Source organism: Convolutriloba macropyga, chromosome 8 (genome assembly GCF_964194025.1).
Source record: "Convolutriloba macropyga chromosome 8, txConMacr16.3, whole genome shotgun sequence".
Classification (NCBI taxonomy): domain Eukaryota; kingdom Metazoa; phylum Xenacoelomorpha; order Acoela; family Convolutidae; genus Convolutriloba; species Convolutriloba macropyga.
In genome coordinates, this window is record NC_134475.1 from 30,989,020 (window position 1) to 31,010,175 (window position 21,156).

General features: G+C 38.2%; 1 protein-coding gene across 1 annotated transcript in view; it reads right to left on the bottom strand.

The window, feature by feature from the left end:
- Window positions 1–5,238: 5,238 nt before the first annotated feature.
- LOC142345017 (uncharacterized) overlaps window positions 5,239–21,156 on the bottom strand; it is a 32,443-nt gene continuing 16,525 nt past the window's right edge. The window contains exons 3-4 of the mRNA XM_075397100.1: window positions 16,968–18,155; window positions 5,239–5,564 (exon numbers count right to left, since the gene is read on the bottom strand). Coding sequence (XP_075253215.1) covers window positions 5,239–5,564; window positions 16,968–18,155 — 1,514 coding nt within the window. The remainder of the gene's footprint in view (window positions 5,565–16,967; window positions 18,156–21,156) is intronic.

Below are 21,156 nucleotides of genomic sequence, written 5' to 3' on the forward strand. Positions count from 1 at the left end.
AAAGTCTATCTGAAAGTCTATATATATATATATATATATATATATATAAGTATATATATATATATATATATATCTATATCTATATATATATATATACATATATATATATATATATAGATATAGATATATATATATATATATAAATATATATATATATATATATATATATATAATACATATATATATATATATAGAGTTTCAGATAGACTTTTCTCGAGGTCACCATAGCACGGACAGGCATACTTGTTATATATATATATATATATATATATATATATATATATAGGTATAGATATATATATATATATAGGTATATATATATATATATATATATATATATATATATATAACAAGTATCCGCTGTCCGTGCTATGGTGACCTCGAGAAAAGTCTATCTGAACTCTTGGGTTATGTTTCTTGACGTCCCTTCCTGTCTTCCTCATGAACACTCTTACACCAAAAATATCTATATCATTTGTTGAAAAGCTATGTTTCGGACCCCTCATACTTGCTGGGCGTCTTTCCCCTCCGAGTGGCAAAGGTAAATTTGTTATTCAAACTGCATAGGAAAAACTTTCCTTGACTTCAACGTGGGAAGTGCGTAGTCATTGATCAAGCATCTTGTCAAATCCAGCATTGCCCTGTTGCAGGTCTCAGAGAGAATTTCATCTGTTGCGTATTTGGTTTGGTCGAAGAGGGCCTGAGTCGAATTAATACGTCTTGAACTGCTCTGAGAGGAGTTCCTTTACATTGTTGTGTCTATTTTTCTTTAGCGTCCCCACAGTGATTGCAATCAGCTTCCAGTTTGCCATTATCACAACCTTTGCGTTCAGAAAGTTCATAAAAACAAACTCTTCTGGTCGGCGAACAGAATGAAGAATCTAAAATTTGACTGCAATTTAAATCTGAAATTTTCTATTATGTCATTGAACTCTCTTTCAGCCTCCACTGTGCATGAGTGTCTGCCAGTTTTTGGACTGAAATCTTTGTGATCTTGGCTAACGTGCACGCGACGCATCGCATACTCTTGATTTCAAGTCACCAATTTGTGTGAACCAAAACTTTTCACTTTTTGCGGGTTCTTGGAAATTGTCTTGAATTGCAGTTTCACGCAGCTGTTCCTCCTCTTTAAAGGGAAGCTATGTCTCCATTCAGCACATTCTGAGACTTAGAGAAAGTTCGAAGAAAACTCAGGCACAGAGAACATCCTTGAGTTCACTTGGGAAGTCACATCTGTTCGAGAGTTTGCTATCGCAGCGTCTGCTCTCCACATTAGGGGTATCTCAGTTTGTGTTTTAACCACTGATTGAAAGGGTACCAAGTCCGAGAACGCATATGCGTTCGATACGGTGTGATCTGTACAAGCAATGTCCACTAGCATGCCTACTGTCTTGCACTTGTTAATCGCAGCCAACTTCTTTTTGTCTGGTGTAGTCAATTTTGAACCAATTACCTTCGATTCAAGATTGTTTCTTTCTCTGTGTCTTCTGCATGACATCTCTAGTGGACATATCTCACAACATTTGCACCTTTGTGCTGTCTCTTTCCTGCTGCAGTCATCTAAACAAGTCTTGGGACCCACCAAACATATCCACTACTTTTCTGGTATCTAATCTTGAAGTCAGCAACATTGCTAGTGCCACTGAACCAATCTATCCCTTGTGTCTCCGTCTCTTGCTCTCGTGGCAATTCTGCAAGCTTTTCATCAACTTTGTTTGACAATCTCTTGTATGACAAAGTTTTTTTAACCTCATTGGCGGAACATTGAGGCGGAACACATTGAAGAGGGTAGCCTCTCGAGCAGTTTCTGTCTGCTCGTGTAGAAACTGTCAAAATCCTCATTTTCCTCAATTTGCAGTCGAACCAGCTGTCTATAAATTCTGTTTTTATTTAATTTTTGTTAATTAGAAAACTGCAGCACTTATTAACTGTTCGGTTATAAACCTGCGCATGATTGGGTTAAAAGCGAGTTTAACCAAAATAGAAAATTGATTTACTAAAAAATGAGAGAATATTAAAGTGATTGTACAATAGACAATTTATACAAATTTCCATTACAACCTCTTATAAAAACAAAGAAATTGCTATTTTGGCCCAATATTGTCAGTTTCCAGGCACTTGGAGTGTATTTATTGCTTTTGGCGTGTATTTATTGGTGTTGGTGATTTTTTTGCGAATCTTAATACGTTTCTTGCAATGGTTTAAGATTTTAAGTCATAGTCATGCTTAAAAAGTACATCGTCCGAACTTTCAATTTAGTTTCGAAATTTTAACAATTTTTCATGATTTCCGTATGAACATCATGGCTATCAAAACCAAGAATGCTCAGACTTTTTTTCAGAAAAAAGTAGCTATGCGAATAGACTGCACATAATGAGGTAGCAATGTGCTCTTAGGATACACTGATGCAGTACTGGGACGACGATATACAATTGGAATACAATGTTTTCAGAACTGATGGGACTGCGGTCCAGGAAACGAACAGTTGAATAATGCATCGATAAACAAGTGTCAATAAGTGGAAGTGGATGGCTTTCTTTGTAGAGATAAACAATGTGATACAATAGCTGCTTCAATTTCATATCTAAGCTAGGGCACGGATGGATTATTTTGTTCAAAGGATTCAGGCAAAGAAACCGACGGCATAACATCACGGGAAATGTGAAACGTAATAGATGAAAATTTAGTGAAACGAAGAAATGTCACATTTGATTGGTATTCTTCCCCACTCGTAGAACTATGAAAGGCGAACCAACAGAAAAAAAACCTAAATTCTTTTCTCCAAAAAATTTGCAGAACTTTATTTGAGATTTTTTCATCGCAAACAAATCGGACGGTGAAAATTTTTCGGGAACTTCTAACACAAACTATAATGAGACCCCAAAAAGCGCTAACATATGATATTAAGATTGATATGGATATATGAAATCAAATCCATTTTCGTAAACATCTAAATCACACAACAACAACAACACAACTCGACCATATCCCTCAGTAAATTTTTTCCAACGCAATCGCACCAAATATCTATAGTATTTTATAATTTTTTAGCAGTCAAAAGACATTGATCAACTCACTGCTCGAGATATAGACTAACTTCATCCTCAGGACACAATTCCCGTACTACAGAAGGAAAATTCCCGTACACTGATGGCGTGATAGCCGAGAGGTAAGGTGTGTGGTTCACACGCCAATGATTGAGAGTTCAATCCCCTGCCTCCGTGAAGCTGTCTGTGTGAGGATGAGCTCTAACTAAACCATAGCTACAGGTTGACCATAGCCTGACCAATGTTGGCTGCAATGATGGTACCACGTGAAAGTCTCAGACGCAAAAAAAGTGGCTATAGTCACCAAAAAAAGAGCAATGCTGCTCATGAAAAGATCAGTCTGAAATGTGGGGATTAGTTAAGAAAAAGGGCAGCTGAAAACAGGCTACTGTAGGAATAATGCTGTTCCACTGCGATTACGCAGAAACCACAATTATTATTATTTAAAACAATGTAACAATTGTGGCAAAAAAATCTTGTCAAAGTAATCCGAAATCCGAATTCAGGCAAAATTCTTAAATCAAAACAAAGAGACAAAAATGTTTTAAGCAAAGACACGTTAGACGACAATGATGAACGTTATAGTCAAACTCACATGTAGTTTGCTTACCGAATTCAATACGAACTATGACTACGGCACAAGTGACCACAACTGCATAATAATAAAGCGATAGTAGAGTCTCCGTATTCATACAAACGCTCTTCAAATGTAAAAAATTGTACCTCAATGTCGCCAGTGGTGAGCCAACCGGTATATACACTTTTATAATGTGTCTAACAGACATGCCAGCCAAAGGCCAGAGTCAAAGGCAATGCTGATCGAGCCGATTTGGAAGCATCATTAGTGCAAAAAATATGAAGATTTTGTAAAAAAAAATTCTTTCTGGTCGCACATCGTGATAGCATAAAACAGACCAGAACTGTTCAATGTGGCACGGTCGATCAAATACCAACTTTTTGGACAACTTTTTACACACATTTACTGATCATAGAGCACTACCATCAGTTACGAAAAATTCTATCAAATAAATAATTGATTAATTCATTGGGTATATTGTCTCTATTTTTCAATCTTAGCAATGAACACATGCTTATGGCTCAAATGGGTCCGACTGATTACATTTTATCCCAAACATACCAAATAGCCAAAACAACAACCAAAAACGATGGGGGTTATTAATGTTGGTACAGTTACCATCATTCGCGAAGCAATTGCAGATACCCATTTCGCTCCGATCATAGTAGCCGTAAATCACACTGCAAAACTCGGCAACATTCACAAAAATCCTCGAATACCGCGCGAGTTTATGTAAGAAGCAACGCCGAATTTGTTTCTTCCCTAAGAGCATCTACAAATTAGTTGCTCTTAAATACGACTGCAACCCCAACGCAAATGCACTCTTTCTGAAATGCTAAAATGAGCGACACAAATGATACAACTGAACAACCTCAAATACAAGAAAACAGAGCGACATTTCACTTTACTTCCCGGGTCGAGGTTTGGCGGTGAATTAATTTACAGCAAGAGTTCAAAAACCTAGGTTGGGGGTGGGGGGTCGTTTTTTTTGCTCCATCATATAGAAAAAATGGTTTAAAAATAAAATTTTTTGATACTTTCACTACTTTTGTCTGCTTTCAACACTTTCCAGTTTCACTTGCATCCAACTGATTTTTTTAAAAAAAAAATTGCAAGTATAACTTGAAAGTAGATTACAGCAATACAGTGGATACTTCAGGCCACAACAAAATCTCACATAATTTAACGCTTTTTAGCGTTGACACCTAGGCCTGGGGTCGAATAGCGGTGAATAATTTCACCGAATTCACCGCTTGTCTCAAATAATTTGGACATTTTTTTAACCGATGAATTTATGTAATTTGACCGCTAAATTCAGCGGTGAAATTATGTGTTTTCACCGCTACCAGGCGATAAATTTTTTCTCACCACATTCACCGCCTGATTTATGTAATTTCACCGCATTCACCGCTTATCTTACAAAGTTTTGCTTAAAATCATTATATAGTTTACAATCTGTATTATTAGGTTTCTGTCTTTTTTGTAGAGTTGGTGACATATTAGAATATGCTATTAATTGAGAATAATTGAAAGAATCAAAATAAAGTTGTATGAAGAAGTCAGCCCGAATAGAACTCAATTAATTAATTGATAAAAATCACTCGCTTGAAACAGCTATAGTGAATTTACTATCTCCATTTGGGTTTTATCATCATAATGTTGACCTGGTTGATAGTCAACTGTGATTGGATCAGTGACCATTTGTCCCCCAGACCCACAGTCTCTGAGGGAACCAACTTCGAACACGAGAGTGAGAGTGTAGTTGGTAGAGAGAGCCAGACCAGCCAGGGTGAGTGGGAGATCACTTTCACTAAATGTCCAATCGGACACAGAAGGGGAGAAAGTCACATTTCCACTGTCAAAACTTCCATCTATCACTCCCACTTCCACACTCAAAGCAGTGCTGTTCACTTTCGATACCACAACATTGGGGTTCGGTTCTAAAATTAAAGTTAATCTTTTTAAATTATTTCATCTAAAACATACCCCCTCTTCAGTTGATTGGCTCTGCTGACAAAAATTTAAACTCGTAACTACGAGATGTATCAGATTATAGCAATGGTCGTGCATTACTTGACACAAATTTTTAGTTGTGAATACATGAAAGAAGTGGAGAGTCTTACATGAGAAAATTTGAAAAATCATTTAACTTTACCAATCTCAAGATTTGTTAGTCCTAAGTAATGTTCGAGTGTAGATCGAACTCCATATGAGTGCTGGAACATTCAATTCCTCTTTGAGGCACGGCAGACTTGGATCACGTTCATTTCAGTTTAAAAAACATTGACCCTGAAATGGGAGAAAATCTTGGTGCTCCAAAAAATCTCAGTGCTTTGGAGTTCTGTTTTACTCTGCGACTTTTTTGTAACTTTTTGGGACTAATTACGGCTAATAGTAGCTGTATAATGCTAAGGGAAAAATAATCAGGACTTTGAAACAGTCGTTTACATGTCGATGTTTCAGCTTGCGTCTAGTAGAAACCACATTATATTAGTCTGCTCGTGAATCCCGATCAATTCGCTTCTTGACATACTTTTGGAACGTTTCAACTTCTTTGGGTCACAGTGCAAACGGATGATTCGACAAAAAACTGCATTTCTACTTATATCTGTAAGATTTCTTATATCTGTCATAGCAAAAATTACAGAGATAGTGTAGATACCCTAGTGATCGCCGAATTGAAAAACTTGCAAGCAACTTGGAAGCAATCTTGCAAGTGAATGCATACGGGTACCAAGTTGCTTGCAAGATTCTTGCAAGTTTTTCGATTCACTTGCAAGAATCTTGCAAGCTTATCGATTCACTTGCAAGATGAATCGAAAAGCTTGCAAGAATCTTGCAAGCTTTTCGATTCAAATGCTGGGAAAGGGGGCAAACACAGAAAGGGTGAAGATTTTTGCAGCAGTAAAATTGTCTTAGCTTTAGCGTGAGCCTTTTTAGCTTTTTTGAGGTCTAGAGCCGGTGCATTACTGTGCTCCATAAGGAGCGCACCTGGTCTCTAGCCATCAAAGAAAAAGAAAGACCCGAAAGAGCTAAGACTAATGCGCGAAGGGGTCACAAACAAGGGCGGGGGGTTATCGCGCTGCGCGAAGGGGTCACAAACAAGGGCGGGGGGTTATCGCGCTGAAGAAAGAAACAGGCAAACATATAAATGAACATCTAAATGAACAACAAAGGGGGCACAGAGAAGGCGGGGGGTTATTGTGTGCTGCGCGAAGGGGTCACAAACAAGAAGATGTAAGATTCTTGCAAGATTTTGAATCCGGGCTAAAAAATTTTTTATTGAATTCGGTTTTGTAATTTGTTCAATAAACAATAATTTGCCTCAAAGATGTTTTCTACAACATTTTTAACCTGATTTAGTTTTTTGGCTTGATTGATATCTTGCAAGATTCTTGCAAGAATCTTGCAAGTTTTGAATCAGCTTGCAAGATTCTTGCAAGTTTTAAATTCACTCATCACTAGGGTAACTAATTAATTATAAACGAAGAAAATACGAATAGAGAAATTACTGTTATCGGGGTGGAGGGAGGGCAGTATCATAAATTCAATACAATACAGAATGAAACGTAATTGGACTTCAAATATTTCCAAGTAATTGCACCGTATTGGGTTTTTTCGCGTCCTCCTAGCATTCAAGAAAAAACTGTTTACACTTTTTCTGTGCACGATCGTGTGACATTAAAAAAAGATTTATTGTTATAGAATTATGCTACAGAATCCCTCCCGCAATAGTACTTTTTTCACGTAAAATTCATCTTGAAATTGTTTCAGTTAACATTTTTTGAGTTTGCTTGTGTACGTAAAAGCTTGCTGAGCTTGAGAAAGCAGGATTAATTTTGTGCATGATGTTATGACAGTAATGGGCAGCTCTGTGTTCAAAGAAAGTGACAGCTCTGTAATCATTGTAAGTGGCAGTTCTCTATTCAAAGTAAGGGGGCAGCTAGTAACAACACAAAATTCAACGCAGAGAGTTCTGTTTTAACCTCATGGCTACCGCGTACGATGAAAAATATTTCTAATAATTTTTACAATATGGCTCACCAAGCCAGAAAGCAAGCAGAATCATAATACATATTAAATTTGCAATTTTCATTTCCTGGTGTTGACGTGACTCTACTTGAAGCCACTGAGAACATCTGGCCTTTATCAAGGTGATTCGATTGTTAAGCCAAGATTATGTCACGAAATGACTTCTGCACAGTCGCACGCGTAACCTTTCTCGCAAGACGCACGACTCGGTCTACGATGTCAACGCTAAAAACATAAAATTATGTAAAATTGACGCTGAGTGCGTTAAATTTATTTAAAATTTACGCTTGAATTGTAGAAAAAACCTTGCCGTTTCTAAGAGTAGGTCTTTTTTATAAATTTGCGTTTTGAAGCATAGATAATTAAATTTGCGTTGAATTTGGCTTAGATCTTATATAATTTTGCGTCTTTAAGCGTAGATCCTACATAAACTGGTGTTGAATTTAGGGTTAATCTTACATAATTTTTGCATTTCTAAGCGTAGATTGCGCATAATTTTCCGTTTCTATTTTCCGTTAATTTTTTAGCGTTGATCTGACATAATTTTGAGTTCAGTTCAGCATAGATATTACACAATTTTGCGTTGAATTTAGCGTTGATTCTAAATAAGTTTGCGCTTTTAAGCGTAGATATTAAATAAATTTGCTTTTCTAAGCGTAGCTCTTACATGTTTTAGTGTTTATTTTAGCATGGACCTCAAATAAAAATTTTGCGTCGAATTTAGCGTAGGTCATACATAGTATTGCAGTAAACTAAGCGTTGACCGTACAAAATTTTACGTTTATAAGCCTAGATTGTACATATTTTTGCGATAAGTGATAGGACTTAAGAAGAACAACAAAAAAACAAAAGTAGAAAAATCCGCTGATATTCAATGAAAAATTATAGTGTCAAAATCTTACAATTTTTAGCTATCAACGGCTAACATTTAATTGGTTCAACTGTGTCCAATTAGTAACCCAATGCAACCTGACATTGAAACGACTAAGTGAGAGCACAACAAAATAGGCAACAAATGCGTGCGAAAGACATAAAAAACAATAATATTTTTTGAAAACAATAAACTCCGCATTGATAAAGCGTCGTTGAAGATCGAAAATGCAAATAAGCTATCTTAAAACAAGTTTATCGCTTTCAATACTACTAGCAAACATTATGATGCAAAAATAGTGAAAATGGGGGCACGTGAGAAAAAAAATCCTCTATCAAAAACCAAAAAATTGTCCAAACACCAATTTGTCATTCCGCTTTAAAATCAATTTCTCGAGACTGAGCTTTCACAGCATGCTTAGGAAAATGCATCAGCATAAAAAATTGAGATAGGGAAAACACTTTTGTATTGGTTGTCTGTTAGTCATCGTAATAGTCCCAGCTTTAGTTGTAGTTACTAGTACAGTCATAAGCACGTGATGTAGAGAAAAGGGGGAAAAATAAAAAGCAATACAACAACACACAGCAAAAGCAGCCGCAGATAACGTCTTTCCTGATATGACTCAGCAAAATATTGCAACAATAAACTGATTTGAGCAGTAAATAACGTGTTACTGTGTCTTGCTTTAAAATTGTTCTTGAGCAGCAATTTGTTACTGTGTCTTGCATTGATAGTTATTCAGGAGCAGTATATTATTTGTTACTGTCTCTTGTATATACAAATTATTGTAGATGTAATTCAACTGCTACGAATCCCAGCTTCTGCTATTTCATCTCGTGAGTACAAAATTCAAATTGAACATCAGTTTAAGTTTAAGTATTTTTGCATAAACAGGTCTTAGACACAAATCTTTGTGTTCGGTTTGTTTTTCTACCAGATGGAACTGGTATACATAAAGAGATCCCGTATTGTGTGATATGTAGCACATCAGTCCAATTTGATATTGAAAAAACTATGATTAGCAAATAACTACGAACTGAATTGTAATGCAATGGGAAGATCGTTGTGGATATACAGTTACGGAAGCGAACAGCAAAGACAAAATGTCGGGACAGATTTTGGAATAAATCAGAACGAGCTGGACCGTGTGAAATTTTCCTCGTCGCAACCTACTGGGAGACCAACCTTTATATTTGGTCCACCGACCCGGACAGTGCAATACAAACTGCTGTAAAGTTTATTGAAGAAACTACAAAGTTAAATTCTTGGTACCTCAGAGTTTCATTAACGAACCAAGTTGCTGCCTAAATTACGAAATAGAAAAACTCAATCACGGAGCTGCAGCAACCTGGATAAACAGATTAAGGACTGCTCAGAGCAATTACGACAAAAAACACGAGAAGGCTACGACATTACAAAGAACAAGTACCGGCCCAGCAAAATCAAAACAGTTTATCAACAGGTACAAGAGATTGACAGCCGATTTTAGCAAAAGTTCGACAAAAAAAAATTGTTTAAATTTGCATCGCACAGAACAACGGAAATTCTTCAAAAGCTTAAATTACGATTGGTTACCATATATTCACGGATAGAAAAGTATGTCAAATCAACAAAGTCATTCAACTATTTCTGCTTCTGAAGCAGAACCGCCAGTATTCGATTCATTGCCGACTGATCAAAATCGTCGTCTTTTAGAAGGAACTGACAATACAAACCACAGGACACTGAAAACCGTTACACGAAAAAAACAGTCAAATAATCAAGATCTAGAGAACTGTTCGGAAACATCCTCAGCGAAAAGAAGGATTGAGGAAAAAATGAGGGATTTCGAAAATGACTTAGAAACAAAATTCGAAACAAAATTCAAACTTAGAAACTCGAAGGAACACAGTTTGAGAGAAAGAAACTTGAGCTAGAAACGCAGATGAATGAATTAGAGATGCAGCATCAACTTCGGGAAAGAGAACAAGAGTTAGAGCGCAAACTGCCAATCACAACATTTGGGAAGAATGATGTTTGTTCTCAGTCAACGAAAGCTTGTGACAAGTCGCCTTTCAATTGGATCCCAAACAAGAGAGTTGTCTCGGAGTGGGCCAATACTATGAGCGAAACACAAACACCAACTTGATCAAAAACCCGCTTTGATGTCAGCCCTGAATGGAGTCAACATAGGCATGATTCACGTTATCTAAACTCTCGGGATCGTTCAGCAAGTGTTGAACACAGAGATATTTTGCAAACAGTAGCTATGCGCACTAACATTGGACAATCCAGCAGTAGCAGTTTGCTAAAGTTGGAGTTGAATAGTTTTGACGGAAACCCGCTGGAGTGGCCTAAATGGTCCAGCATATTTATCGCAACAGAAGATAACCGCACAATTTCATATTCAGATAAAATGAGCCATTTGAGGACGCTACTAACGAGCTAAGCAAAGTCTGCAATCTCGGGAATGGGATATTTTGGACATTTTTACAACGCTGCCCGGAGCATACGAGAAAGAAATTTTGGAAGAACGCGTGTAATTATAGATGCGCCGCTCGAGAGCCTACGAAAACCAAATCAAGTAAAACCTCATGACTCAGCAAGCCTGATTCAGTTTTCTAATATTGTCTCCACCTTTGTAAACTTGCTCAAAGAATACAAACAAATTGGTGTTCTGCAATGAAAGTCAACGTTGTATACGGCAGCTGATAATCTACCACAGATACTCAAATAGAAATGGCGGTTCTATGTTGATGACAAGGACGAGGACTGGCCCGATCTGATCATGTTTGAAAAATGGCTATCATGGATGGTCTTCGTGCATAAAGGATTCTCAGCGTTGAAAAATTAGCGCAAAGAAGAAGTCAGGCGCAATACCAAAAGGAGAGAAAAAATTCTCGAAGACGTCAAATTTCACAGCCAGTTCCAACGTAAAAGAAGCGAAGCTAACGCAAAGCAATCAATCTCTGCTTCTTGATGGCGTCCACCGTATTTGGAATTGTCCATTTTTCAAGAACATGAATATTAACAATCGATATATAACAGTGAGGAAGCAACGCTTATATTATGGATATCTGGGACTGCAAAAATAAATCAAAGTGACGAAGTTACAAGCTTTCTTCAGATATTTCCGGTCTCAATCCAGAGTGGCAGTAACCGACTAAACACATTTGCTTTTCACGATAGTGGATCAACGGTATCCTTCATCGATTGAAGCATGCGAGCGAAAAATTGCAGGCTCGAGGCACAGACGTTACGCTTAGTATAGCTGGCATTCACGGCACAAAGGATCTGAAGACCGAAAAGGTTCCTCTAACAATAAAGCGACTGCATTCAAGTGTGCACTCCCTTGAGGCGTTTGTACATCCGTTAGTTTCACTGAGAAATACAAACGATGACTACCACAAACTGAAACGAATTTTCAGACACTCTAGTGTACTTCCAAACAGAAGTTTCAATTTGACGGAAGTTGACATCATTCTCGGTCAAGATGGCTATGAACTACAAAAGGCATTAGACTACAAGATAGGAACGCGATGTGAACCCGCCGCTGTCCTGACGGAATTAGGATGGGTAGTCAGTGGACCCATGAAGGGCAAGAGGGGACAAAATGTTTGTCATTTTGCCTTCACAGGAGATGTGAAAATGGCAGAAAACATTCAGTCCTGGTGGGACATAGAAACCTATTCGTCCAAAACCAACGTCGTCAGTCAGTCAAAGAAAAAGCAACAGGCTCATAAATTTTTAGAGGCCACGCCAAAATTACAGGCGAACGGTACGAAGTGGGCCTGCTCTGTAGTGAACCAGAACCCAATCTTCACAACAACTACGGCTCAGCCATAAGTCAGCTCTACTCACTGGAACGAAGATTCCAACTAGAACCAAAATTGAAAGGATTGTATCAACAGTCAATTGATTTAGATGCTGAAAAGGGATTTGTGAAGATCCTCGGCAAATCGGAAGACAAAGGAACTTTCAGAAAGGAATGGTCTTTGCTACACCATCCAGTATGGAACCCAAACACGCACGGTAAAGTGTGCCGTGTTTGCAACGCTGCTGCGAAATACAAGGATATATGCCTAAATGACAAGTTGTTAGCCGGTCCCGATAATCTACTACACGGATTGGTCGGAATAACATACCGATTTTGAGAAGGACCAATAGCCCTAACTGCAGATGTATAATCAAGCTTTTTGCAAGTGCAGGTTCCTAAACAAGACAAAAGCTGCTTGATATTCCTGTGGCGACCAACAAAGAACGAACCTGTGCAGATTTACGATTATCAACGTCATGTCTTTGGTGGAAAGAGTTCACCAACGTAAGCACACTACGCTCTGAAACGAATGGCGATTGACAAAGAGGACGAGTCTCCAAGTGCAGCAAAAGCAATCTAAAACAACTTCTACATGGACGATTTCATCACGTCAGTTGACATTCCTGAAAAAGCAATCAATAATTTCATGCAATTGAAACCTTTTCTGTCAAGATATGGATTTGAACTAAAAAAGTGGATCACTAACTGCAATAAAGAGACCAAAGAAATCCCTGAGGACCTAAGATCAATCAGAGACACAAAACAAGTGGAAGTAGAACCTAATAAGGTGGGTTCGTCCGTGCTTGGACTTCAGTGGACTGTTACTTAAGATTTTTAACAGGTTTGCAGGGTTAATAGGAAAGAAGTTGAAACCCCAGTCACCCACAGGAAGATCTTGTCTCTAGTTTCATTAGTGTTTGATCCTCTTGGGCTGTTTGCACCATTCAGCGTTTACATGAGATGACTTCTGAAGCAAACCTGGACCCCAAATGGGCATCATTGGGACAACTTATTGGAACCTAACGAAAAAGAAGTGTTTTTGAAATAGAAACACCAGCTTTCAGAAGTAGCAGAAACCAGCATTGACAGAGGATAATTTAGCACAGCGAAAAGCAAATGGGAACTTCATTTTCTCGCCGACGTATCCGAAGACACAATATGCGCAGTGGCATACTCACATTCGAAGCCCAAGGAATACTCAGTAGATTTAGCTTTTGTAGTCGAAAAGTGCAGAATTGCACCAAAGCGACACCTTTTGACACCACGTTTGGAACTACAAGCGGCAATCATGGCAGTGAGACTGAAAGAAAATATAGTTAAAGAACACGAATCAGAGATTCAAAGTTGTAACCTTTGGACAGACTCTACTACTGTTCTGCAATGGATACACAGCTCTCACCGCAAACAACAAATTTTTGTAGCCAATCGAGTTGCAGAGATTTTAGATACAACTGACGTTTCACAGTGGATTCAAGTGAGTGGTATCAACAATCCAACCAAGATCGGGACAAGACCCATCAGTGTTGATCAACTCAAAAGAAGTGAGTGGCTCACTGAATCGGCCTGGTTGAAACAACCAGATAACGAATGGCCTGAACAGGTGAATTTAGAATTCACCTCCGACGAACAAAACGAACAAATGGCCTTCATATCTACAACCAAAGAAAAAGAACCAATCGTTCAATGTGAACGATTTAGCAATTTCGTCCGACTGGTTAACACAATGGCATACTTCTAGCGCGTATTTAAAAGACACCAGCTGGCAACACAAAAACTAAGTGTTAAAGAAACAGAAGGCATACAAAATGCTTTGAGATCAATCAAAAACAAATGCATGACGTCTCGAAAAAGAAGAGCCCGAACAACGGTACCTAATGACAGATTTACGTGAAGAACAAGTATTGTTTCAACAGTGTTTTTAAATGTGGGCGTGGACCATTTCGGACCATTCATAGTAAAGATTGGTTGAAGAAACAAAAAACGTTGGTGTTGCCTTTTCATATGCCTTACTTTGCGCGCGGTGCATATAGAGATTGTATCAAAGCTTGACACTGATCGTTTTCTGAACTCAGTCATGCGATTCATTGCTTGAACAAGCAAACCAGTAAAATTGATTAGCGTTAACGGGATAAACTTCGTGAGAGCCGAAAGAGAATTGGCAGTGTACATAGCAGCATGGAATAAGGAGCGAACTGAAGAACATCTGATTCAACAAGGAATCAGATGGAAGTTCAACCCTCCTGCCGCACCACACTTTGGAGTAGTGTGGGAAAGATTGGTCAAAAGTTGCACGAAGGCAATGTACGCCGTGCTGGGCAATCAGTCAATTGCTGAAGATGTTCTCTCAACCACAATATGTCTTGTTGAGCAAACATTGGATGCTAGACCAATGACGTCAGTCAGTTTTGGTGTACAAGGTTTAAAAACTATCATCCCAAATCACATGCTGCTCGGTAACAAAAACGTTTGTCTACTATATTTACCATGCGCAGAGGAGTTCGTCGATCATTGGAAACTCTTTCGACAAACACAAGCTTACGCAGACCTCATCTGGGACAGATTCCGTAAAAACTACCTGCCAGCGCTGAACAGTCGAAGGAAATGGCAGTCTAAAGCAGACAGAATCTTCAACAAGGTGATCTTTTGTGGGTAGTGGAAGATAGTGACAAATGAGGGTATTACAAACTTCATCGGTTTACAGAAACCATCGAAGGTTCTGACGGAGCAATTCGTTCGGCAACGGTTCAAACGAAAGACGGAGTCTACAAGAGGCCTGTTCTGAAGCTCGCTCCACTGCTACCGATTGACGAAGATGTTTTCACGAAAGAAAACAGGGCCAGCGATGTTGAGGGTGAGCTTTCACAACATGCTTAGGAAAATGCATCAGCAAAAAAAAAACTGAGATAGGGAAAAACTTTTGTATTTGTTTTCAATTAGTCATCTTAATAGTCCCAGTTTTAGTTATAGTTACTGGTATAGTCATAGTCGCGTGATGTGGAGAAAAAGGAGGGCAACAAAAAGCAATACAACAACACACAGCAAAAGCAGCCGCAGATAACGGCTTTCTTCATTTAACTCTAGCAAAATATTGCAACAATAAACTGACTAGAGCAGTAAGTAAAGTGCTACTGTTGTTTGCGGTTAAATTGTTCTTGAACATTTAATTGTTACTGTGTCTTGTATCTACGAATTATTGGAGCTGTAATTCAACTGTTACGAACCCCAACCTCTGGTATTTCAACTCGTGAGTACAAAAGCCAAATCCAACATAAGTTTAAGTTTAAGTATTTTTGCATAAACAGTTCTCAGACATATATCTTTGTCTTCGGTTTGTTTTTCTACCAGATGGAACTGGTATACATAAAAGATCCCGTATTGCGTGATCTGTAGCGAATCCAGTCCAATTCGATACTTAAAAAACTAAGATTATCAAATAGTTACGATTTGAATTGTAATGCAACTGTAAGAACATAGCGGATATACAGTTACGAAAGCAAACAGCAAAGACAAAGTATCCGGACAGATTTTGGAACCATTCAGAACGAGTTGAAGAAGTTCACGCTTTAGAACTACTTGCCTTAACCTCTTTACTACTCCGTTGTGCCTAAGTCACGACTCTAGCTTTTTGTGCAAATGAGATGAAAATGATAACATTGACGGCATTAGGTTAAAAATTAATCAAGCGCAATTACGGAGAGCAGAAGATGGTACAGAGATTCAAATGTAAATGCCTTTGTAAATGAAAAGACCCTTCTTTGTTAATAAATATCATGAAAAGACTATGCTTGAGTCAAATAATCTCATAAAAGAAGTTGGAAAGACTTGTATGATAGCCGACTTTAGCTCGACTCAAGTTTTGACTTTAACTCTTCTCAAATCTGATGCTGGACGCAAGACTGGCAAGCTCCACCAAAAAAATACATCTACCAATAAAATAGAAAAAAAGATGCTACTAATTCCCAGAAAAGTTAATTCCTCGAATCACGCTGTTTTAAAAGACTAAATATGCTATGAAAAGAGAATGCTGGACCCACGAAATGACTTTAGCTTGACTTTAAATAGCAAGCTGGACAGTGTATTTATTGCCATTTTTGACCTCCGTCCAGAATTGTAGCGCACATGTATAAGCACAACAAATTAGGCGCAATGCATTTTTTGTTTGTTCTGAGGTTTTCGTCCTTGCTTTGATGACCAAGCCTAGACGCCCTAGCGAGAAGGCGATCAATTGTTTACTGAGAAAATCAGAAATTGGCGGAAAGATGCATTCAATTTCAATAGTTAACTAACAGCAGAAAACATTGATTCCAATTGATTTGCAGTCAGAATGTTAAATGAGTTAATATGGCAGTAGAATTACTCAAAAACAGACAAAATTGCGATTTTTATTGGACTCCAATATTAGGTTGATTGGACTCCATACAATTTTTATAGGGGTCTTCACATTATAGCACCTGAGGAAACTATAACACCCTATTTAATGCTATATAGTAACAGTAATGGGGGTTACATGTTTTATGACCACTAAGCTGGGGGTCTATAATGTCAAATAGGTGAAAGCATTACTCGGGCGCAGATGTTGTTGTCAACACTTCAATTGATATTTTTGGTCTAATAAATACTTAATTTTCTCATGGATTGACTTACTTGTACAAAATTTCACAGAGTTTCCTAGAAGAGTGTTCGCGTTTCCATCGTGGGTAGCCTGGTCAACAGTAATCTTGTAAGCTGATCCAGGTACCAAATTGGTGACGCTTAACCATGCAGATGGCGTAGCTGCTTGATTGGTGCTGTATGTGATAGACTCACAAACATTGCTATCATCCGAATCACACGATGCCACAATGTTTGCAATTGCAACTGACCCCCCGAAGTCTACAACTGATAGGTTTGCAGAAGATGTAGTTGAGGAAATTATGGTTATATTAACACTCTCTGATGGGTTTGACGACTGAGCCAAAGTAGTTGCACCCAAGGGAAAGATAGTAGTTCCTCCGAGCGGAGCAGGAGCAGTTGACTCTATAAGAGAAGCAGCAGTGGCAACCATTGGACCAGGGGTCGTTGCTCCCATTGGACCAGGAGTAGCTGCTCCCATTGGACCAGGTGTAACGGTTCCAATTGTTCCAGGAGTATTTGCTCCCATTGAACCAGGAGTAGTGGCTCCCATTGGATCAGGTGCAACGGTTCCAATTGTTCTAGGAGTATTTGCTCCCATTGGACCAGGAGTAGTGGCTCCCATTGGATCAGGTGCAACGGTTCCAATTGGACCAGAAGTAGCGGCTCTCATTGGACCAGGAGTAGCGGCTCCCATTGGACCAGGTGTAACGGTTCCAATTGGACCAGGAGTAGTTGCTCCCATTGAAACAGGACTAGTTGCTCCCATTGGATCAGGAGTAGTTGCTCCCACTGGACCAGGAGTAGTTGCTCCCATTGGATCAGGAGCAGTTGCTCCCATTGGAACCTGAGTAGTTGCTCCCATTGGACCAGGAGTAGTTGCTCCCATTGGATCAGGAGCAGTTGCTCCCATTGGACCCTGAGTAGTTGATCCCATTGGACCATGAGTACTTCCTCCCATTGGACCCTCAGACGTTGCTCCAATTGGACCAGGGGTACTTGCACCCATTGGACCCTGAGTACTTGACCCCATTGGACCCTGAGTAGTTGCACCCATTGGGGCAATCGGCGTGGTGACCTCAACTTTCGTATAATTGAAGACGACAGATCCTGTGTTTTGTTGGTCCAGTTCGAGCAGCCACACTCCTGCTATCCCTATGTTGGATGCTGTAGGGAGATTAGAAGCTTGGTTCGTATTTGATCCTTGGAGCTCATATGAGGCTAAAAGAAAAAATAGTGTCCTAATTAAAAAAATGTTGACTCGTTATCAAATACGAACCAATACGAATCAAAAGCGTTAGCTTTGCCTTAAAGAAAAGCGTTGAGAAAAGATCTGATATATCAAAGAATTATCATAAATTTCAGAACGAGAAAGCTTTATTTTTTTTGCGTCCTGAGTGTTATTTTGGGGTGGAAAAACACTCTGAAGCTAGAAAAAGGACTCAATATATCCGGTTAGATCGCTCCATTTATTTGGTTGTTTTATTGATTTTAAAAAGAAGAACTGTTCCCCCAAAAGGTTTTGTACCATTGAGGCATCCCTAAAGAAGTAGTTTTAAGCTGTCCTTAGGTTCCGTGAGGTGCCACTGGGCAGTTTAAAAAGCATGCCTCACAAAAAAGGCTCTAAAATAAAACAAGCGTCTTCTGAAGATTTTCCATGCGGTATATGTAGTAACAATTGTACTGCATTTAGCATACAATGCTTCAAGTGTCTCAAATGGTTCCATGTTAACTGCACAGACCTGTCAGAGGAAATTTTTAGGATACTGGGGAACATTAATGGATGTTTTTGGGCATGTGTACATTGTCGAAATCAAGTCGTGATTCCCCAAGATCAGTCAAACATTAAAGACGAACTATCTCAAAAAATTGAGGATATGAAAGGCAACTTGAAATCTGAAATGAAATCATTCAAAACTGAAATTCGCAATTGCATAAGAAATGTTCACACAAATATGAATTCAAAAATTTCCGAAACAGATAAACAGCTCTCTTCAAAAACACCAAGTGACAAAAATCATATTCAAAAAGTGAAAACCTAAACAAATTGATTCTTTTTAGAGTTGCTGAGAGACCCAAAGATGATACGGGAACAACTTCTTTTGTAGAGCTGATCAGCTACGACAAGAAAAAACTAGAAGAGATTGCACAGTCTTGTGGAATTGACAAAATCATGGTTGAAGATGTTTTCCGGCTGGGGAAGTTTGATGAAGCAGCACAAAGAACACGTCCAATTGTAGTTAAGTTGACTAATCCTTGGAACTATCGACTGCTCCTGATGTCGAATCAAAAATTGAAGGCTCAAAACATTTTTGTGAAAGCTTTCTTATCCAAAGATGATTGGGAGAAAGAAAAGAAGCTACTTGACTATCGTTTCAAACTTGCTCAAAAACTGAACATTAACAGATCAGAAGTCAAATTTAAATCAGGAGCGTTGTTCGTCGAAAACCAGCTCGTAGACATTACTCTCTCAGTAGAAGAATCATGTCAGAAGATAGGTCATCAAACAATTTCACGATCATGACTAGAGGAAAAACAAGTACTGAAGATAGGTTTATTGAACTGCCGGTCAATTTTAACAATTGATCGCAGAATGAATCTCGATATTTTATTAAGGGAACATAATATTGACATACTTTGCTTAACTGAAACATGGCTTACAGATGAAGTAAGAAATTCAGAAATTTTCCTAAATTAGCAATATTTCGTGCAGTCCAGAAAAGATAGAAAAGTTGGAACTCACGGTGGTACTCTTATTGCTCACAAAACAAATCTTTGTTTCAATCAAGCAGCAGCAGAAATTGAAACAGACTTTGATTTTTTGTCATGTTCTGTTTATTTCCTGAACGACATTGTATTAATAATCATCACCTTATATAACCCTCCACAAAACAGCAAATACCGGGTTTCTGATACAAATTTACGAAATTCAATAAGTATAGCATTATTTAAATTGGAGTCTCTTTTCAACTCCAGTACTCAGAAAAAGCTGATAATTATGAATGGTGATGTTAATTTTTCACATGCTGACTTGAATACACTTTCTAGTAGTAATGAATATGAAAGAAGCTTTCATAAAGTATATAGATGCTCTGAACCTTTGCTCAATCCTCAACTCCAGCTGTTTTCCCGACATCTTTTTATGCAATAATCTGGAGCAATGTAATCTAGTGGTTGAGGCTAATTCCTTCTCAGATCACAAATTGTTCATAGCAGAAATTTCTGTCAAACTCACAAGAAAAGAACAAAAGCCTCTCTTTAAAAAACTCAACATCAACACGGCTGATTGGCACTTATTCATCTCTCATTTTGAAATCCCCACTATGTCAAACAGATGTTTCACTGACTTGCTGCATTGCTTTTATCAGAGTTTCTACAATGCTTGTGAAAAGTCAATACCTCGTATAACAAAACGCCGGCTTGACGCACCATCTTATATGTCTTTCCATAGTGTACAGTGTACATATAGAAAACAAGCTGAAGACGCTAAGGAAAACAAACAAAAGATCAGAGGAAATTAGAAATTTAGAGATGGAGTTAAGTTTATCCTCGCTTAAGGACAAACAATATTTTATCGATGGTTTCTGTATTTCAACAAAAAACGATGCATACAAATTTTTGTGAAGACTAAACCATGAACAATTTTTCCCCGAGAAAATGAAATACAGAGGCCAAGATATAATGGATTCTCAGCAAATTGCGGAAAGTTTCAACGAGCATTTTTCTTCAGTTTTTATCGAAGATAATTCTGACATTGTTGTGCCTGAAACAGCTCAACCAGAGATTTTTCTAGACGATATCACATTCAACGCAAAAGATGTGCTAGACGAAATATCACAAACTAAATCTGGTGCCAGCTCTTATGATCAAATAACACCATCACTCCTTAAAACTACTGCGCCGTACGTTATAAATAGAATCTTGTATATATTTAGCTGCATTATTAACGCATGTCAATTTCCCAAAGTCTGGAAAAACATACACGTGCGTCCTCATCACAAAAATGGTAGCAAAACGGAAATTAAAAACTACAGACCAATTGCAATGCTCTGTGCTATTTCTATAGTTTTTGAAAGAAAACTTTACAAACAAATTAAGAAGACATTCGAATGGAAGCTTTGCACTGCTCAACATGGTTTTCAGCAAAAACATTCAACAGTAACCCAATTGTTACTATATTGTGATAACTTATATCAAGCTTTAGACAAAAATTCATCCCCGA